At 39.2% G+C, this 21,738-nt stretch overlaps 2 protein-coding genes across 2 annotated transcripts in view; both read left to right on the forward strand.

Moving 5' to 3' along the window:
* The first annotated feature begins 3,322 nt into the window (after positions 1-3,322).
* LOC134573298 (ficolin-1-B-like) overlaps positions 3,323-21,738 on the forward strand; it is a 38,934-nt gene continuing 20,518 nt past the window's right edge. The window contains exon 1 of the mRNA XM_063432956.1: positions 3,323-3,379. The gene's annotated coding sequence lies outside the window, so the exon portion shown is untranslated. The remainder of the gene's footprint in view (positions 3,380-21,738) is intronic.
* Positions 13,531-21,681, forward strand: LOC134573286 (ficolin-1-B-like). Its single transcript, XM_063432944.1, has 9 exons — positions 13,531-13,680; positions 14,148-14,261; positions 17,555-17,608; positions 18,334-18,369; positions 18,597-18,632; positions 18,992-19,119; positions 19,854-19,983; positions 20,578-20,712; positions 21,060-21,681. The coding sequence occupies exons 1-9, from the start codon at positions 13,599-13,601 to the stop codon at positions 21,317-21,319; spliced, it is 975 nt and encodes a 324-aa protein (XP_063289014.1). The 5' UTR covers positions 13,531-13,598; the 3' UTR covers positions 21,320-21,681.

A 21,738-nucleotide genomic window follows, 5' to 3' on the forward strand; every position in this document is an offset into this window, starting at 1 on the left:
AGAGCCTGTTCTACACCAGACCAGTGGAGCCAGACAGCAGCTGAAGCCCATCATCATCCTCATCTGGTTGTAAGTAGGCAATCTAGTATATTATTCGTGGCACTAATCTCTAATTTACCTCACATTAAAGGGACACTATAGTCCCCAGAACACTGCAGCTTAATGTAGTGGTTCTGGTGTCTATAGCCTGTCCCTGCAGGCCTTTTATTGTAAACACGGCGGCACTGGTTTGGAGTGATTGGTAGTTTAGGGGGAAAAGTACTTTTAAGTGGGTTAGGTAATGGTCGGGTGCTCGTAGGTGTCTTATTGTACGTTTTTCCCTGTGATGCCAGTGGGCGGAGTGGTATCCGCTTGTGAGGACCGAACTAACCGTAACTTGTGACACGTAAAGTGAATTTATGGAACGATTTAGGTGATGTCGTATCCCGGTGGTGGGTTTTACGGATCTATGCGTTGTGTAATAGCGTACGTTAGGTGTGTGTTTAATATGGAGCCGTTGTGCTGGCCTAATGACCTGTTGGACTATTGGGTGCGTGGACTGGCCGGTGTGCTTCCTGTTGTGAAAAGTGGAGTGGAAAATTGGGAAAATACTTACGTGCTGTTAGTGAATTTTGATGAACGCTTTGACCTATGGAACATGATTAATGTTCTACGTAGGACTTGTTCTACGTATGACTTGCTACGGGTTGGAAACCTAAGATGAGGAAAGATTAGTGTTTCTGGCTTGCCGTTATTTGAGTGTGGCCAAATGGGGAAAAAATATTACCTGGATGTAACTTGATCGGTGAATACGGGATCAAGATTTGTGAACTATGAGTTGTCCCAGACGACCTAGGCAATAATGAGGGTGAGTATGCAAGTCGAAAATACTGAGAAATCTTAATGCGAAATTTTCTCACACTTACCTGTTATGTAGTAGGGAGGTATTCACAGGAGTTGAGATCCTATGTTAGGGGTTGCCTAGCTGAAAATACATATGTGTTGAAAATGAGTGAGTTTTTAGAGATTGTGTAGGAGTAACAGAGTTTGAACAATTGTATTTTTATTTTTTTATTGTGATTGCTATGGTAGTATTCAGGTAGTAAACTGCACACTATTAAAGATGTTTAGAGGGATGGGGATGGGGGGGAGGAGGTGAGTTTACCTGTCCTCCTCCGTCCCGTCCCCCTCACTCCCGTTGGCTGTCTGTGAACCCTGAACCCGGAAGTGCCACCGGAACTCGGGGTGGGGGGCGTGTGAGTACGTTTGCTTGCCCCCCCCCGCTCCCGGTTGTCGGACTGTGTAGCCCAGAAGCGCCGTCTGATCGTTTGTGTCCCGGGGGTTCGTCATGTATGCGTGCGTTTGACGGACCCTCCCCCTCCCGCCCCCAGTTGGCGGGCTGTGTACCCGGAAGCGTGGTCGGACCGTTTGTGTCCGGGGGGGGCTTGGTGCATATGCATGCGTTTTGCCGCCCCTCCCGCCCCCCGTTGGAGCGGCTGTGTAGCTGGAAGTCCCGTCGGACCGTTTGTGTGTCCGGAGGGGGTCCGCTCGAGCGTGATGTGCGTTGGTGGGGGATGCTGTACTCACTAGACCCGGAAGTGTGCCTGTCTGGGTGCGCCAGTGGCGGGCAAGCAGGCTGGTTGGAGCCCTTCAACTTCGGTGCTGGTGTTGGCTGGGAGTTGTTGGGATCTTAGTTTCAGCTGGAGGTGCTGACTGACCGGAACCGGAAGTGGACGCCAATGGAGTCTGACTTGATGGCGGCCATGATAGGAGGTTGGTTAGAGTTTAAATAGCCGGTTAACCCCTCCCACAACTACATATTAGATCACTATATATAACCTGTTCCCTGCGGCCAATGATAAAGTTAATTCCCCTGGATATCAGAGTAAAGCTCAGTTTAACCCGATCACTGACCATCTATTAGAACAAGGTCACACAGATAGAGAGCAGAATATTTACCATTGCTTGGAATCTATTGGGTTAACCACTATCCCCTTATTTTGTAATTAGGTTTTCCAGAGAAGGATGGATGGGTCGGTGGATTTTTTCCGAGATTGGAATTCCTACAAGCGAGGGTTTGGCCACCAAGCCAGCGAGTTCTGGCTGGGGAACGATCACATTCACCAACTTACGTCCACAGGTAATATTCATGTTTCCTACTGCAAGACCCCACTGTGGTTCTTAACCTGCTTTTTACATACAAGAAATATAGCAGAACATTTATCAGAAACCTGAGATAATTAGTTAGCATAGTGACATAGTGAGAATAATTAAAGAAATAGTACATATTATTTCTCTCAATGGGCAAACAGTGGTAGGCTGTGAGCGTCAACTTACTCAGCTGCCACCCGGCTAATCCTTATCGAACTGCAGTGCAGCAAGAAAGGAAGCCGTGAAAAAGAGGTAAGAGATGCCGGAGCCCCAATTTCTGGGTTAAATCATTGTAAAACAGTGTGATCCTGAAGGTAAGAAGGATCCCAGTCTCCTGCACCCAAAGCAACTTAAATACGTTAATTTGTTATGGAGGTGGGGATTGTTCCTTTAATTAGTATTTCATGGTTTAGTTTTTGGGATATTCCTTATACTTTAATGAGAGAGTTGTGACAATTTAAAGTAACAGCTGATTTGTAGAATTGTTTCAAGGTGGTAATTTTAGCCTAAATATTCCAAATCAGTCTGTGATACCCAACGTCACTGTTACATAGTTACATAGTTACATAGCTGAAAAGAGACTTGCGTCCATCAAGTTCAGCCTTCCTCACATATGTTTTTTGCTGTTGATCCAAAAGAAGGCAAAAAAAAACAGTTTTGAAGCACTTCCAATTTTGCAACAAGCTAGGAAAAAAATCCCTTATTGACCCCAGAATGGCAGTCAGATTTATCCTTGGATCAAGCAGTTATTACCCTACATTGAAAGATTATATCCTTGAATATTCTGTTTTTGCAAGTATGCATCTAGTAGCTGTTTGAAAATCTGTATGGACTCTGATAAAACCACTTCTTCAGGCAGAGAATTCCACATCCTGATTGTTCTTACAGAAAAAAAAAACTGTTAAGTATATCCATAAATCTGATTTCAGATTCCGTGTCACTTACCTTCCTCCAAAATCACCCAAACAGATACATAAACAAACCTCGACCGTGTCCGTCAGTATGTGATAGTACATGGTGCTTTATTCCATGTTTACCTTCTATGGATTCTATATAAGCCATGTTGTTTTGCCCAGCGCTGCACGTAATACATAATAATTCACTTTTCTGATAGGAACATACGACCTCCGCTTCGATTTCATGGATTTTGAAAACAACAGAACTTACGCCACATACAGCAACTTCAAAATCACAGGGGAGAATCTGAATTACACTCTGCGTTTGGGGTCATTCACTGGAGGGACTGCAGGTATGACAGACACCAGCTGTCTGTGTATTTTCAATGGTCTATTAACTTGCTTCTCAACCAGAGATATGCGCACACCAAGGGGTACACCAAGAGGTGGTCGGCTGGCCACCTTAGCGCCCCTATGAGGTGGCAGGCTGTGCGCTAAGGCAGAGCAGACACCTGCTTACCTGAACAGTAGGTTCTTCTCCTGCCTTCATACTGTGTCTGGGGGGAGAATGGAGGCACCAAAGGACCTGTAATCTTAATGATCATACAGCTTTGCTCTCTCACGCACCCTGCAGTGGTGCCAGGAGCTACTGCTCCCTCGTGTGCTGTTTACTAAAGGAATGATCCCAAAGGTAGAGAGGCTGGGTGGACTTAAATACAAATATATTTTTTTAAATAATAATGTGTGAGTGTTTGTGAGAGAATGTGTATGTGTCTGTCAGTAAGTGTGTGTCTGTAAGTAAATGTTTGTACATCTGTCAGTGTGTGTCAAATCAGTGAGAGTGTGTGTCAGTGAGTGTGAACTGCAGTAATAATGTCTAATAGACTATTTAAATATATGGAGAAGAGAGGGTCACAATACACAGTAAGCCTCCTTAATATATATGTTAAGCATTTGAGCACATATCACTGGATAGTTTATGTATTTAAGGGACTGCGCTAGTTGTTTACACATCGTCTTCTCTTTCATTTACAGGTGACTCCTTCTATGGTCACAGAAACACACCATTTTCTACTAAAGATAGAGATAATGACCTCTTTAGCACTGGTAGCTGTGCAAATAGTTACAAAGGTGCCTGGTGGTATACTGGGTGTCATCATTCAAACCTGAACGCACTGTACCTGCGGGGAAATCACAACAGCCACGCCAATGGGATAAACTGGAAGACTGGCCGTGGTCACAATTACTCATATAAGATATCAGAGATGAAGATCCGACCTCAGTCTAACTAACTGCTAACTGGTAGTCACTGTATACATGGAGAAAAACAATGTATTAGAGCGTCACATTCTGCCCCATATCAAATGTTGACTGTAATTAACCAGAAGGTCTGTCATGTAAAAGTTTGGTAATACAATGTTCCTCCCTACCCAAATGTGTTATTTTTTTTAGATGTTTTTATTGGTTTAAAAGGTATAAACACATAAACATTACAAATGCAGAAAGAAAAGTCCTGCGCTCAACTCCCATCACTACTGGGCGGCTGCAATGACTACAGTACACATCAGCCCCAATACATAGTAAAAACCAAAGAAAAACATGTTACTTGCGCTCTCTCCTTTATCCCTATGTATTTTTAAAACAAATGGAGGTCTTTTAGTTACCTCCAATGGCCATGAGAGGATTGAGCCCACCTGCCACATCAAGGCAGACCCCCCTAGGTGGGTCCTAACTCTAACCATTCACCTTGCTTCCTTGAGCCTCTGGCAAAAATCTCTAATGAGACAGAAAGGGGTATTTTTTATATACACCCCTATACATTATTAACCCTTAATAGGGGACACATGGGATGGGCGGCTGCATTGTAACCAGGCTGAGTAATATAAACATTACAATTGTGATTAAATCATATGCAGAAATGTCACACTGAGCAATCAATCAATCAATGATGTCAATCAATCTGAATAAAACAAGAAAAATAATATATGATTTAGTTACTGCTGTTTTCATGTGATTTTCTGGTTGCTTTCGGCTCTCACCTTGTTCCTGTAATCGAGATTTGTTGGTGATTAGAGCTGAGCGGACACCTGGATGTTCGGGTCCGGCGGGTTCGACCGAACTTTGAAAAAAAGTCCGGGTTCGGGCCCGAACTTGACCCCGAACCCCATTGAAGTCAATGGGGACCCAAACTTTTGGCCACAAAAAATGGCTCTAAAAAACTCCTGGAAAGGGCTAGAGAGCTGCAAAAGGAAGTAAAATGGGGGTAAGAGTAGGACAAGGGCCCTGCAAACAAATGTGGATAGGGAAATCACTTAAAATAACATACAAATTAAAAATACAGCTGAGCCATAAAATAGAATTATCCATTTGAGAGAGGGTTGGAGTGCAGGGTATTCTCTTTCATTGTTAAAACTGAGCTCAACTCCTGATGCATGGAGAAAAGGCCTTCACAAGCCTCTGCTATTGTGTACATAGTTTATACTACATGACCCATAGGTTGAGGAGGCGGTGACCGTGGCAGTGTAGGTGGAAGCGGCGGTGGAGGAGGAGGAGGAGGTAGCCAACACTATTTATATATATATATATATTATTTTTATTTTTTTATTGGGGTAGCCCCCAAAATATTGAGACATACAAAAAAAGAAACATTTGTGGCCTGAGGTGCTTTTCTTGCAGTCCTGATGCATGAAGAAATTTGAATGGGGCAGACCCATTAGTCAGTACGTGTAGACGTGTGCACACGTACTGTTCCACCATGTTGCTGAAATGCTGCCTCCTGCTAAGACGTTCCATATCAGAAGGTGGTGCTGGTTGTGTGGCGTGCTGACAAAGCTTTTCCACATTTCGGCCATGCTAACCCTGCCTTCCGAGGTGCTGGCGGTGCCCCACCTGCGTTGGTGACCTCTTCATCCTCCTCTGCCTTCGCCTTGTGCTTCCACTGAGCCCCTGGTGTCAGTTGGGAATGCCCTCAGCAGCACGTCTACCAGCGTACGCTTGTAGTCACGCATCTTACGATCACGCCCCAGTGAGGGAATTAAGGATGGCACGTTGTCCTTGTAATGGGGATCCAGCAGGGTGGCCACCCAGTAATCAGAACAAGTTAGAATGTGGGCAACTCGGCAGTCGTTGCGCAGGCACTGCAGCATGTAGTCGCTCATGTGTGCCAGGCTGCCCAGAGCTGTCCTCTGTGGGAGGTGTATCGTCTGCGTCCTCCGTATCCCCCCAGTCACGCTCCAGTGATGCCCACGAGCTGCGTTGGGTGCCACCCTGCTGTGAACACGGTTCCTCCTCTACCTCCTCATCCTCATCATCCTCCTCCTCATCCTCCAAAACTGTGCCCTGGCTGGACAATTGTTTACCTAGCCTATGCAGGTGCAGGAACCCACCCTCCAAGCCACTTGTGAATGACTGGCCTGATAACCGTGGAAATGACCCCTCTTCCTCCTGTGCCACATCCTCTTCTATCATCGCCCGCAGCGTTTTTTCCAGGAGACATAGAAGCGGGATAGTAAGATATGAAGTGCACACCCCAAAATGTACTATTGAGCAGATTAGCACCCAGAAAATAAGAATGTTTACCACTGCGCTGTAAGCGCACTATTAGACGCTTCTATTTGAATCTCAGATATGAAGTGCACCCCACTAATGTACTAGTTTGCAGAATTCTTTCCTAAGCTGTCCCTCACAGCTGCAGCATCCTCTCCCTACACTAATAAGACCTCATGTGCGTGCGGCGCTACGCGACTCCAGCTTATATATAGAGGCTGGGTCACATGCTGCACTGGCCAATCACAGCCATGCCATTCTAAAAACAAGTTCTTTTTTGTCAATTTGGTTGCTGCCAATTCCAGTTTGTAGATGGGTAAAACAGGTTGCCAAGTAAGAAAGACAAGCAGGACTGCCCATTTGCAGAGCACTATTGAACAATTTGTGTTGAAAGGCCATGTAAGGCTTACCAAGCAGAGCCGCACTGTTTAAACATTTGTTGCATTATTTTCTGGTGTACCCAAAAGCCGGCCACCAAAGAAAACACCAGGAACAGCAAGTCAAGGGCCTAAAATCAGAACTGTCCCACTGTAGGATAAATAACTATTCGCAAGTAGACATTTAATCCCCACTTGCTCCAGTGCCCACTTCAGTTTCTCCTCCCCATCTGTGTCTTTTTCCTCCATTCATCCCCACTTGTGCTTCTGTATCCCATCACTTACTGTGTTACTCTTCCATTTCCTCTACTGACCCATTATGTCTCGACATCCTCCTCCTCGCATGTACCTTCCCTGTGTGTCTCCACATACCCTCTCTTACCCATACTCGAGGTAGCCATGCCGATCATTGCTGTGCCAGAAGCATACACTTCCTTCCCCCTCGTTCCTTCAATGTAGTTTCAGTGCCAATGCAGGGTTAGTGGATAGAAAAACACAACATCATGTTAAACACTCCTAGTTCTGGCAGTATGCTGAAAACTTCACTGGAAGAATAGGCAAAGGAAACGGTCATGGCCAATGCAATGGTCCTGCTTGGCTGACCTACAACAGTAAATGCATTGGGGGAGAAGGTGTACTAATAGGATGTGGTTCTAAATGCCATGGAAGTCTGTTAATGGCACCCCTTGACAAAGAGGATGCATAGCACCCCACCTTGAAATAGGTACAATTTCTAAATTATTTAAAGCCCCCTTCAATGAACATAGAGCATAAATGGGGCCGTCATGTCCCACCAAATATAACTTAGCTGTGCCTGGATGCCCTTTTATATAAGAGGAAAACCAGTTACGGACAAGGGGACCAACTAGAGACTGAAATATAGAATTGCTTCAACAAATATCAGTTGGTAACACAAATACCAAATTGGGGTTTGGACTGAATATTTGAATTGCACATTTGCGTGTGAATTCTTTCTGCATTAAATCCAGGTAACTGTCTTAACACTGGTGTGGGGTTGGGGGACCGTCCTGTCCTAAGAAGATGATCTTGCACAAACAATGAGGCAGGTATTAACCCCTTAACGCCGTTACGGCGTTCCATGCCGTTGCGCTTTAAATGGGCTTTAAAGCCGTTGCGCTGGCCCCGAGGACCTCGGCGGTACTCACTTAATTAAAATTTGATTGACATGCCTGACAACACAGGGAGAAAGTGCAGAGAATTTAATTCGCAAGCACTATATTTGACCCTGTAACTCTCCAAGACACCATAAAACCTGTACATAGGGGGTACTGGTTTACTCGGGAGACTTCGCTGAACTCAAATATTAGTGTTTCAAACTTGTAAATTGTATTACAACGATGATATTTTAAGTAAAAGTTAAGTTTTTTGCATTTTTTACAAACGAACGGCACTTTTATGGACTATATTATTGTTGTAATATGTTTTACTGTTTTAAAACACTAATATTTGTGTTTAGTGAAGTCTCCCGAGAATAACAGTACCCCACATGTACAGGTTTTATGGTGTTTTGGAAAGTTAGAGAGTCACATATAAGGCTTGCATTTCATTTTTTTGACATTGAAATTTGCCAGATTGGTTATGTTGCCTTTGAGAGCGTATGGTAGCCCAGGAATGAGAATTACCCCCATGATGGCATACCATTTGCAAAAGTAGACAACCCAAGGTATTGCAAGTGAGGTATGTCCAGTCTTTCTTAGTAGCCACTTAGTCACAAACACTGGCCAAATATTAGTTTTTTGCTTTTTTTCCACAAAAAAAAATATGAACGCTAACTTTGGCCAGTGTTTGTGACTAAGTGGCTACTAAAAAAGACTAAACATACCCCACTTTCAATACCTTGGCTTGTCTACTTTTTCAAATGGTATGCCATTATGGGGGTAATTCTCATTCCTGGACTACCACACCGTTGTAACGGATCGCCTGGCACCCCGACTGGGTACCTCCGTTAAAGGATGCTCCTAGCGTTTCCTGAGGACTTCAAGCACTTCAGCAGACACCACAACCACCAAATTTGAGAAGCATAGGAATCCTCTCTAGCATCTGAATGCTGTATACAGCCGAATAGGAAAAACCATACGAATAGGTTTACACTCCTAGCAGTCAAACTGGAACAGCATACAATAAATCCTCCCCCAATAATGAGACGACACTTCACTTTGAGGGTTAAACAGGAACTCACTGTACTAGCACATACAGTCTCTTTTATTCCCAATCCACAAACATAGTACAGCCCACAGGGTTTTACAGAACAACCAATCAATCCGTACAATACACACAGACACTCCCACACAAAATCCTCCCCTCTGTCTGTAACAGGATTACTGAACACAATGGGTAATCTCATTATCACAGGCAGAAGAATACAGTTTTATAAAACATATCACAGGGACCCCAAAACATGCAATAACCCCATAAAGTATATCCTCGGAACCAGGGGATCTGGGTGAACCACATATCCAAAATTCACCCAGATCCATTCAGTAGTTTGGAAGATACAGTTTAATGCAGATTCCGCAGAACATATACAGATTATATAAAAAATAATTACTGTATAATGTGTCCCCTGTTGTATAGTTTAAAACTACTGCACAATGTCTTTGTGCACCAAATACCGGCGAGATGGCACCGTGTAGAAAAGTCACAACAGTGTCTGTGAGTTAAAATGGCCGCCATCCATTGTTCTCACCATGTGCTTCATCCATTGTTCTCACCATGTGCCTCTGATACATGAAATGGTGGCCACCCAGTAACTCCACAGTATGTCCCCAGATGGTTCTTAAAGGGCCAGTAGCAGTATAATATAATACAACATGCCCAAATCAGTTATTTCAAATTACAAATTTACCAGGGGCCATAGTCAGCAGGTAGGAGGCGGGCAACCAGGCTTCTCCAGTGTCCAGTGGCGAGGCTGGTTCCTCCACAACCGTCTCAAAGGTAACATTATTACCGTATATACTCGAGTATAAGCCGAGTTTTTCAGCACATTTTTTGTGCTGAAAAACCCAAACTCGGCTTATACTCGAGTCAATTGTCTGTATTATGGCAATTTGCATTGCCATAATACAGACTGGGGCTGTGGGGGCTGCAGAGAGATGTTACTTACCTTTCCTGCAGCTCCTGTCAGCTCTCTCCTCCTCCGCCGGTCCGTTCAGCTCTTCTGTCAGCTCACAGTGTAAATCTCGCGAGAGCCACGGCTCTCGCGAGATTTACACTGGGAGCTGACCGAGGTGCTGAACGGACCGGCGGAGGAGGAGAGAGCTGACAGGAGCTGCAGGAAAGGTAAGTAACATCTCTCTGCAGCCCCCACAGCCCCCTCCTACACAGTGCTCATCCACTGGACCACCAGGGAAGGAGAGCCCCCCTCCCTGGCCAGCTAGCAAGCAGGGAGGGGGGGACGAAAAATTGTATATATGTTAATAAAAAAATAAAAATAATAAAATTAAAAAATAATAATAAAATAAAATATAATAATAAAATAAAAAAATAATAATAAAAAAAATGTAATGAAACAAAAAAAAATATTAAAATAATAATTAAAAAATAAAAAATGCCCACCCCCCACCAAGGCTCTGCATCACACTCTGCATTACACACACACATACACACACTGCACTCATGCACACACACTGCATTCATACACACACACTGCATTCATACACACACACACTGCATTCATACACACACACACTGCATTCATACACACACACTGCACTCATACACACACACTGCACTCATACACACACACTGCACTCATACACACACTGCACTCATACACACACTGCACTCATACACACACTGCACTCATACACACACTGCACTCATACACACACTGCACTCATACACACACTGCACTCATACACAGCATTCTCATACACACACACTGCACTCATACACACAGCATTCTCATACACACACACTGCATTCTCATACACACACTGCATTCTCATACACACACTGCATTCATTATATACACACACTGTAAATAAATATTCAATTAATATATTTTTTTTAAGGATCTAATTTTATTTAGAAATTTACCAGCAGCTGCTGCATTTCCCACCCTAGTCTTATACTCGAGTCAATAAGTTTTCCCAGTTTTTGGGGGTAAAATTAGGGGCCTCGGCTTATATTCGGGTCGGCTTATACTCGAGTATATACGGTAATCTGGCAAATTTCAATTTGAAAATGGAACGTTCTATATTTGACCCTGTAACTTTCCAAAACACCATAAAACCTGTTAATGGGGGGTACTGTTGTACTCGTGAGACATTGCTGATTACAAACATGTGCATAACAGTATTATGACATTCACAGCTAAAATGTCAGACGGAAATACAAATTTAAAAAAAAATCTTATTTTCTCACATTTTTTTACATTTTATTCATAATAAATTAAATTCCATATATGAATAGTTATTGACAAATTAAAGCCCTGTTTCTCCGGAACAAAATGATATATAATAAGTGTGGGTGCACTTAATGTGACAGCGGTGAATTACGGTTGAACAGACATATATATATAGCGCAAATTCCAGTTTTTGTTTACGTTTTGTTTTGATCAGAACGTGCACTATTGACTCCGTCCTGAAGGGGTTAATGTTAATTTCCTGGCTAATCTATGTCAGCATCACTCATGGGTTAAGCTCCTCCATCTGAAAATCACAGTGAGAAGCGCGGAAGCCCTCTAACGGCTGTCAACGAGACAGCCACTAGAGGCTGGATTAACCCTATTGTAAACATATCAGTTTCTCTGAATCTGCTATGTTTATAGAAGAAATGGTTAATCCTAGATGGACCTGGCACTCAGACCACTTCATTAAGCTGAAGTGGTCTGGGTGCCTATAGTGGTCCTTTAACATCATAATCCAGTTCAGTCCTGGCACAGTCACGGCACACATCACACTGAAGGAAGAGAACCTGAAACGTTGTTACTCTTTCACCTCCACTTACTATATCAATAATGGTAAAGGGCAGAGCTTATAATGATGATTGACAAGGAGACAATATGGAGTCACACCGTTCCAGAATAGAAGCATAAACAGCAGTGAGGATTTTTATAATTAATTATTTTATTTTTTTACACCTCACGTGTATTTTGCATTCTTAAATTGCCACAATCCATTATTTGTTGTGAATATATTGGGTTTAACATATAAGGGTCTTCTGTCCCATTTCTATCCTGATAATAATACAATCCTTTTCATCTCTTTGAATTCTTTCTAACTCTTTTATTAATTGAATCTTCACACGTCTCCCACTGCAGGAAACACAGGCAGTGCTATTCTCTGCCAATTGCCAAAATATCTGAGAAAGGAGATTTCTTTTCATTATGGGCCAACATGATCAAACTGGATTGGGTTTTCTAATTAAATAATTTCAGTCTAAAAGCTATTCACTTTGAATTCAAAACAACTTTATAGAATAACTCTGCAAGTAGTCTGTGAACTTGTGAAGTTTAACAATGTAGGCCAATGAAATTTCCCACTTGGGGAGCACTTTGTCCAACTCAGACACTTTATTGAACCATAGCACAGCTCATTGTTGTTGAACAAACCCCGTACCCCAAATGTACTTGAATATAGACATCAAATAAAAAGGTTATGCTGAATATTTCTCCAAACATTATTTTATATTTAATTGCAATTTAGTCATACAAGATGTTGGTAGAAGTACAAATATTGTTAAGAAAGTAAATATTCACAAATATAGACCTGTGTGCTTTAACATAGAAACATAGAATGTGACGGCAGATAAGAGACTTTTGGCCCATCTAGTCTGCCCAGTTTTCTAAATACTTTCATTAGTCCCTGGCCTTATCTTATAGTTAGGATAGCCTTATGCCTATCCCAAGCATGCTTAAACTCCTTCACTATGTTAACCTGTACCACTTCAGCTGGATGTCTATTCCATGCATCCACTACCCTCTCAGTAAAGTAATACTTCCTGATATTGTTTTTAAACCTTTGCCCCTCTAATTTTAGACTATGTCCTCTTGTTGATGTAGTTTTTCTTCTTTTAAATATGGTCTCCTCCTTTACTGTGTTGATTCCCTTTATGTATTTAAATGTTTCTATCATATCCCCCCTGTCTCGTCTTTCCTCCAAGCTTAGTAGCCCTTCTCTGAACTCTCTCTAAGGTATCAATATCCTTCTGAAGATACGGTCTCCAGTGCTGCGTACAATACTCCAAGTGAGGTCTCACCAGTGTTCTGTACAATGGCATGAGCACTTCCCTCTTTCTACTGCTAATACCTCTCCCTATACAACCAAGCATTCTGCTAGCATTTCCTGCTGCTCTATTACATTGTCTGCCTACCTTTAAGTCATCTGAAATATTTACCCCTAAATCCCTTTCCTCAGATGATTATTAGATCAAGCTATAGTTCTCTGTTCTTAAAAAATAAAAAATAGCACACAATTTGCCTGTGTAACTCTCAACAGTTAAAAGAGAGAGTGTTTACATACTCACCGCTCCATATGGTGAAATTTGGGTTGCTAAATACCGGAAATTCCGTTATTGGCATACAGTCGTGGCTGCCTATTTAAGGTTAAGGGGCTTGTTGGATTTTACACGGTACATTCTATCTGTTCTGGAGATATCATTAAAATCAGAGACAGGAAGATTCACAATGAGAAGCAGCTCATGGACATCACTAAGTGCCCTCCTATCGCTGGCCACCATGATGTGTTATGCTGAAGAAACCTGTCCAGGTGAGCTCTGAATGACCCCTTACCCTAATCTGTTATTATATTTATTTTCTAAGTGGAGAAAGGCAATAGAAGTTTATTCAAATTTGTCGTGAGCTGTGATGAGCTAACAGCTCATTAAAAATGTAGGACAGAACAACAATATACCGAAAATGGTCCATTTCTATTCAGCACAGGTGTTTTGCTCTAACGTTTTATATCATTTTTCAAAAAGTTTACAAAACTTTAATAATAAAGTTATTTATTTTACTACTGTAACAACTTGACTTCTTTCTGACATGCTCTCCTAAAATTTCCAGAACTTTCCACAAATAAACAATTATGAGGTGGTAGCGAGATCCCACCAATTTATTTTTATATAAAAGTATACATTTAAATCTGTTGTTTCAATGGCTTTATGACGGACCTGTGACCTTGTTGACTGTTTTCACATTATTGGCCCATTCTCGATATATAATTATTTTCTGTAGATGTGAAGCTTATTGGCGTTGGCGAGTCGGACAAGCTGGCCATTTTGCGAGGATGTCCGGGAATTCCTGGAACACAAGGAATGCAGGGAGTGCAAGGACCGGCAGGACCTAAAGGTAATATCAGCTGTATCAAACACGAGCTAATTACTGCTATGATGTTACATAGTTACATAGCTGGTAAGAGACGTGCGTCCATCATGTTCAGCCTTCCTCACATTCATTTTTGTTGTTGATCCTAAAGAAGGCAAAAAAAACAGTTTGAAGCGCTTCCAATTTAGCAACAAACTAGGAAAGAATTCCTTCTTGACCCCAAATGGCAGTCAGATATCTCCTTGGATCAAGAAGCTATTACCCCACTAATTAAAAATGATATCCCTGTATATTATGTTTTTGCAAGTATTTATCCAATTGCAGTTTAGACATTTGTACATATTCTGATAAAACCACCTCTTGTGATCATTGCATTGAGTCCCTTTCAGCTATGAATTGGTTTTAAAAAAACAAAAATACTGACATATAATGCCATAAATTGACATGCTATATTATAAGGTGACATACTATATTATAAAGTGACATAATATAATATAAAGTGACACACTATATTATAAGGTGACACACTATATTATAAAGTGACACACTATATTATAAGGTGACATACTATATTATAAGGTGACATACTATATTATAAAGTGACATACTATATTATAAGGTGTCATACTATATTATAAAGTGACACACTATATTATAAGGTGACACACTATATTATAAAGTGCCACACTATATTATAAGGTGACATACTATATTATAAGGTGACATACTATATTATGAGGTGTCATACTATATTATAAAGTGACACACTATATTATAAGGTGACACACTATATTATAAAGTGCCACACTATATTATAAGGTGACATACTATATTATAAGGTGACATACTATATTATGAGGTGTCATACTATATTATAAAGTGACATACTATATTATAAAGTGACACACTATATTATAAAGTGACACACTATATTATAAGGTGACACACTATATTATAAAGTGCCACACTATATTATAAGGTGACACACTATATTATAAGGTGACATACTATATTATGAGGTGTCATACTATATTATAAAGTGACACACTATATTATAAAGTGACACACTATATTATAAAGTGACACACTATATTATAAGGTGACACACTATATTATAAAGTGACACACTATATTATAAAGTGACACACTATATTATAAGGTGACATACTATATTATAAGGTGACATACTATATTATACGGTGACACATTATATTATAAGGTGACATACTATATTATAAAGTGACACACTATATTATAAGGTGACATACTATATTATAAGGTGACATACTATATTATACGGTGACACATTATATTATAAGGTGACATACTATATTATAAGGTGACATACTATATTATAAGGTGACATACTATATTATACGGTGACACATTATATTATAAGGTGACATACTATATTATAAAGTGACACACTATATTATAAGGTGACATACTATATTATAAGGTGACATACTATATTATACGGTGACACATTATATTATAAGGTGACATACTATATTATAAAGTGACACACTATATTATAAGGTGACATACTATATTATAAAGTGACATACTATATTATAAGGTGACACATTATATTATAAAGTGACATACTATATTATAAGGTGACACATTATATTATAAAGTGACATACTATATTATAAAGTGACACGCAATATTATAAAGTGACACACTATATTATAAAGTGACATACTATATTATAAGGTGACATACTATATTATAAGGTGACATACTATATTATACGGTGACACATTATATTATAAGGTGACATACTATATTATAAAGTGACACACTATATTTTAAGGTGACATACTATATTATAAGGTGACATACTATATTATAAAGTGGCACACTATATTATAAAGTGACATACTATATTATAAAGTGACATACTATATTATAAGGTGACATACTATATTATAAAGTGACATACTATATTATAAGGTGACACACTATATTATAAAGTGACACACTATATTATAAAGTGACACACTATATTATAAGGTGACACATTATATTATAAAGTGACATACTATATTATAAAGTGACACGCTATATTATAAAGTGACATACTATATTATAAGGTGACATACTATATTATTAAGTGACACTATATTATAAGGTGACATACTATATTATAAAGTGACACACTATATTATAAGGTGACACACTATATTTTAAAGTGACACACTATATTATAAGGTGACATACTATATTAAAAGGTGACACATTATATTATAAGGTGACATACTATATTATAAAGTGACACACTATATTATAAGGTGACACACTATATTATAAGGTGACATACTATATTATAAAGTGACACACTATATTATAAAGTGACACACTATATTATAAGGTGACATACTATATTATAAAGTGACACACTATATTATAAAGTGACACACTATATTATAAGGTGACACACTATATTATAAAGTGACATACTATATTATAAGGTGACATACTATATTATAAGGTGACATACTATATTATACGGTGACACATTATATTATAAGGTGACATACTATATTATAAAGTGACACACTATATTATAAGGTGACATACTATATTATAAAGTGACATACTATATTATAAGGTGACACATTATATTATAAAGTGACATACTATATTATAAGGTGACACATTATATTATAAAGTGACATACTATATTATAAAGTGACACGCAATATTATAAAGTGACACACTATATTATAAAGTGACATACTATATTATAAGGTGACATACTATATTATACGGTGACACATTATATTATAAGGTGACATACTATATTATAAAGTGACACACTATATTATAAAGTGACACACTATATTATAAAGTGACACACTATATTATAAGGTGACACATTATATTATAAAGTGACATACTATATTATAAGGTGACACACTATATTATAAGGTGACACACTATATTATAAAGTGACACACTATATTATAAGGTGACACACTATATTATAAAGTGACACACTATATTATAAGGTGACACACTATATTATAAAGTGACACACTATATTATAAGGTGACACACTATATTATAAAGTGACACACTATATTATAAAGTGAGAATTTAAGGTAAATTCTAAATGGTTTATAAAATTTAAGGTCAAAATAGCGGAACTGGAACAATTAAAGTCAGCTATGCTTTCAATACAACTACACTGGCCTTGAACTTTAAATTCACTTCAATTCTCACCTTAATAAATAACCTACTACTTACAATGTGAAATGCTCTCAGACACATTGTGTCTTCCTAACCTTTATGACTTGCTATAATTTTAGGGGAAAAAGGCTCGCCTGGAATTCCTGGGAAGATAGGACCCACGGGGGTTAAAGGTAAAGTAACCAGCCATCAATGGGGAGAATACAGAATCACATCATAATTTTAGATTGTAATTTCTATCAGTCAAGGGTCTGTAATATACACATATTGCATGCCTATAATGCTTTATATTCAGACCACCTTGCTCAGCTAATATTATATAATATCATGTATAGTTTAATGCCAGTTAAATACAGAGAGAGAGAGAGAGAGAGAGAGAGAGAGAGAGAAACTTTTAACCTGGAATTGCTCGAATTGCTCCTACCAAACGGACCCTTTTATTTGATAAATATAGTATTTTGTTTCATTCTCATCACGCACCTATTGTTAACATGTCTCTCAGATAAAGCTCAGATTGTGGTTGCAACGTCGACCTAAAGGTGAGGTTCCACAAATTGAGCTTCTTTAACTATCGAAGAAGATAATAATTGAGTTCCATCTAATTTGTGGATATTTTAGAGATATTCAGTCTATCATAGTTTTATTTGGTAACTCCAGCTTCCAGAACCCATACATCCATTTCCCCAGCCAGTTACTGAGCCTGGTCCACACCATTTAAACATGTGATCATATTATATCATTGTAAGTCATGTGATCTACAAATATCACACCGTGTGTCCCAACTCCATGACTGCAGGATGTCCATGTGCGAACTGTAGTCATAATCTGTGATGACATCCTAGATTGATAAGGGTGGAAAGAAAACACAAGATGATTTATAATGATTTTCTATCCACAGGTGATAAAGGGGCCCCAGGTGCCCAAGGGCTAAAAGGTAAGTCAATTTGCAAAAGTATAAAACTCAAAAATCGAATAAAGAAACAATAAATAAATTTGCTGTACAAATATAACATTAGTTCTAAAGCATGACCAGTGGCCAGGCATTGATTAGAGACAGTGATCATTAAAAATGTCAGATGAAAATATTAACATGAATCGTATTTTCTGGTTTGAGTTTCTGCAAAATGTGAAATAAATGTTTGTAAATATTTTTCTGTGCAGGTAACAAGGGAGATCCCGGTGTACCGGCCCCTGGAAGTAAGTTTCACATTTTCTAAACACATTGTAGAATTAAATATAAATCAATTCCTTGTTAGTTATTTTGGGGTTAAAACAAGTACTCAAACCATTGTGCGTAGAGTGAAATATAATATGTGACAGTGTGAAAGATTCAACTGCTGTATTACATGCCTTCCATATTGTACCCATTGTACAGCGCTACGGAGTCTGATGGCGCTATATAAATAATAAAATAATAAAATAATAATAATATTAGGTGCTGTGATACATAGCAAGATTTATTTGTACAATTTGATTGGCTGCATGAAACTGCATCAGGAAGTCAAGTGAGCTAACCGTCCAATCAGCATGATTCTCTCTCTTTCTCTCTCCTCCAGCTGCCCAGAACTGTAAGGAGCTCTTGGACTATGGAGCTTCTCTGAGCGGTTGGTACACAGTATACACAAGCAATGGGCTTCCTCTCACTGTGTATTGTGACATGGAGACTGACGGAGGAGGATGGCTAGTAAGTATAGTTTTTTGGCAAAACCATTGCCAAACAGCACAAAAAGGATATTTAAAAGGGCTGCTCTCATTTAAAATAAATGGTAAACTGGCATTATTTTACTTGCATTTCCTATTATGTACACAATGGGTCTTTGCCTTGATGTGGCATGTGAGCTTACACTCAAATGGCCACTGGATTGATACTAAAAAGACTCCAGTTATTTAAATGTGCATGGGGATTTGGGATAGTGAGCAAGTAATTTTTTTCTTTGGTTGTTATTCTATGTATTGGGGCTGATGTGTACTATGGTCATTGTTGCTGCCAAGGAGTAGAAGGAGTTAGAGCCCAGGGCTGAATTTTATCAAAGCTCAGAAGATATCAATGGCAAAGATATAGTTATGTTTATTTTTAATTATAGAAATAGTTAGTTATGAGTGCGTGGAAAAGCCAACAGGCCAAGCTGGCTAAAGGTTATACATGGAGAGTTTAAGAATGAAGGTTAACACGATTAAAGGAGTAAAATAGTGCTTTAAATATTTTATTTTTACATTTATATTAGGTCATTATTGAGAAGGTCCTGTGACCAATAATATAGACAGATAGCCCTGTACAACTCAGAGACAGATTCCCAAATTCTGATACAGTCAGTGTACAAATTCTGGAACTCAAAAAATCACGATTAAATACATGTGCTCAACGGGGAACTTTGGATTAGTTAAATATAACCCCCTTCCTCCTCTGATTGCTTTTAGGTTTTCCAGAGAAGGATGGATGGGTCGGTGGATTTTTTCCGAGACTGGAATTCCTACAAGCGAGGTTTTGGTCACCAGGCCAGTGAGTTCTGGCTGGGGAACGATCATATTCACCAACTTACATCTACAGGTAATATGTTTCCTATTTCTGCCACTCTTCTACTGTACTTTCTATCGTACTTCTTTCATTCCATTTTGTGAATGGGGAGCTACTGACGCTCAGTGTGGCCTCTGATTAGAACCTCATACTGGAATGGAAGTGAAGGGAAATAGCTGACTGTGCCTGATTGAAGACTTTCAGGTTAAACTCCTACAGGTAAACCAGCGTTCGGGACCTCCTTGCACCATAATAACTCCATTCAGATTACGTATTTATGGTGCCGTGTGATCTTTTCAAAAAAACAAAAAAAATTGCCATTTTTGAAAAAAAATTTGACCCAGCTATTTGCAGTTGGCAATTTACCAAAGCTCGCTGTAGAATATGTACTATCATATAAACTGTTGTATGTAAATAAGAATGCCTGTAATTATATTACCTTCCTCATTCATCAAGTCAGCGTATGAATAACTACATTGTGGTTAATTTCATGCAACGTATAACTGTATATCAGCTTCGTTAAAATTTCAGCTCTGCAAACGTTGCTATCGTTTTAAATAAATATAATGATAAAGTAACCGTAACCAGCTCCTTCCTTTCCCCCCCCCCAAACTTCTGGTCAAGTAGGAACATACGAACTCCGATTTGATCTCACAGATTTTGAAAACCTCCTCACGTACGCTACATACAGCAACTTCAAAATCACTGGGGAAAATCTGAACTACACTCTGAGTTTGGGAAAATTCACAGGAGGGTCAGCAGGTACGGTAGACACATTCCTCTTTAATGAACATGAGGTTTATTTTTCATTATTGCCATAAAATTCTTCTATTTAACATGGAAGAATATTCAGTTCCCAAAAAATCTGTCACTTCAGATTTTTTGATACATTTTATTCTGTTTCATTCTCTAATAACTAAAAACGTTCAATTATAATCCTGCATTGTTTACAAAATACACTTTAGATTACATAAGTAATATGGTGATTATGGTATTATGCATACCTTTTCCTTTTAGGCATTTCTGTCCATCTAATTAGAATGCATAATTTATTTAGTTATCTAGGTGACTGCACTATTGTTACACATTTTCTTCTCTTCCATTTACAGGTGACTCATTTTACAGCCACAGAAACACAGCATTTTCTACTAAAGATAGAGATAATGACCGCCGTGTCGTGGGCAGCTGTGCTAATATTTATAAAGGTGCCTGGTGGTATACAGAGTGTCATGTATCGAACCTGAATGGGCTGTACCTGCGCGGCAATCACAGTAGCTTTGCCAATGGGGTTAACTGGAGGTCAGGCCGAGGATACAATTATTCGTACAAGATTTCTGAATTGAAGATGCGGCCTCAATCCGAGAAGTAACGACGTCCGATAGCCGATTGATGGTTTGGCAAATGAATTACTACTTATAACTGGGTGCTTCAATAACTCCAGCCGTTCTAGTGAGAACACTTCTATTGAAGCCATCTTTAGATATTTGAGTAACCACCTATGGTAGAAGGTTGTTTACTGTGTGAGAATTGTCAGCAATTCAAAGTGAATTAAAACATTTAGGACAAAATCACTGTTTTAAAATAAGTCTCCGAATCATTTCTGTTTTCAGTTTTCTGTTCTGGGCTTTACCTTAGATTTCACCTTGAACGTAGTTTGAATTCCTGGCAAATCTCACGTAACCCCGTCTTTTTCAGTGACCCCCACATTCTATAACTTATAATAACTGCATTCTTCTTTAACTCGGCAAAGAAACCAAATGGATGAGATCATTTTCACTCCAAACTTGA

The sequence above is a fragment of the Pelobates fuscus genome, chromosome 9, assembly GCF_036172605.1.
Source record: "Pelobates fuscus isolate aPelFus1 chromosome 9, aPelFus1.pri, whole genome shotgun sequence".
NCBI lineage: Eukaryota > Metazoa > Chordata > Amphibia > Anura > Pelobatidae > Pelobates > Pelobates fuscus.

Excerpts from the sequence above, each read along its gene's own strand:
- LOC134573286 (XM_063432944.1), top strand. The coding sequence starts at position 13,599 with ATGAGAAGCAGCTCATGGACATCACTAAGTGCCCTCCTATCGCTGGCC. Across the intron at positions 18,370-18,596 it reads AGGTGCCCAAGGGCTAAAAG|GTAACAAGGGAGATCCCGGT; the intron begins GTAAGTCAATTT and ends TTTTCTGTGCAG. Across the intron at positions 18,633-18,991 it reads CGGTGTACCGGCCCCTGGAA|CTGCCCAGAACTGTAAGGAG; the intron begins GTAAGTTTCACA and ends TCTCTCCTCCAG.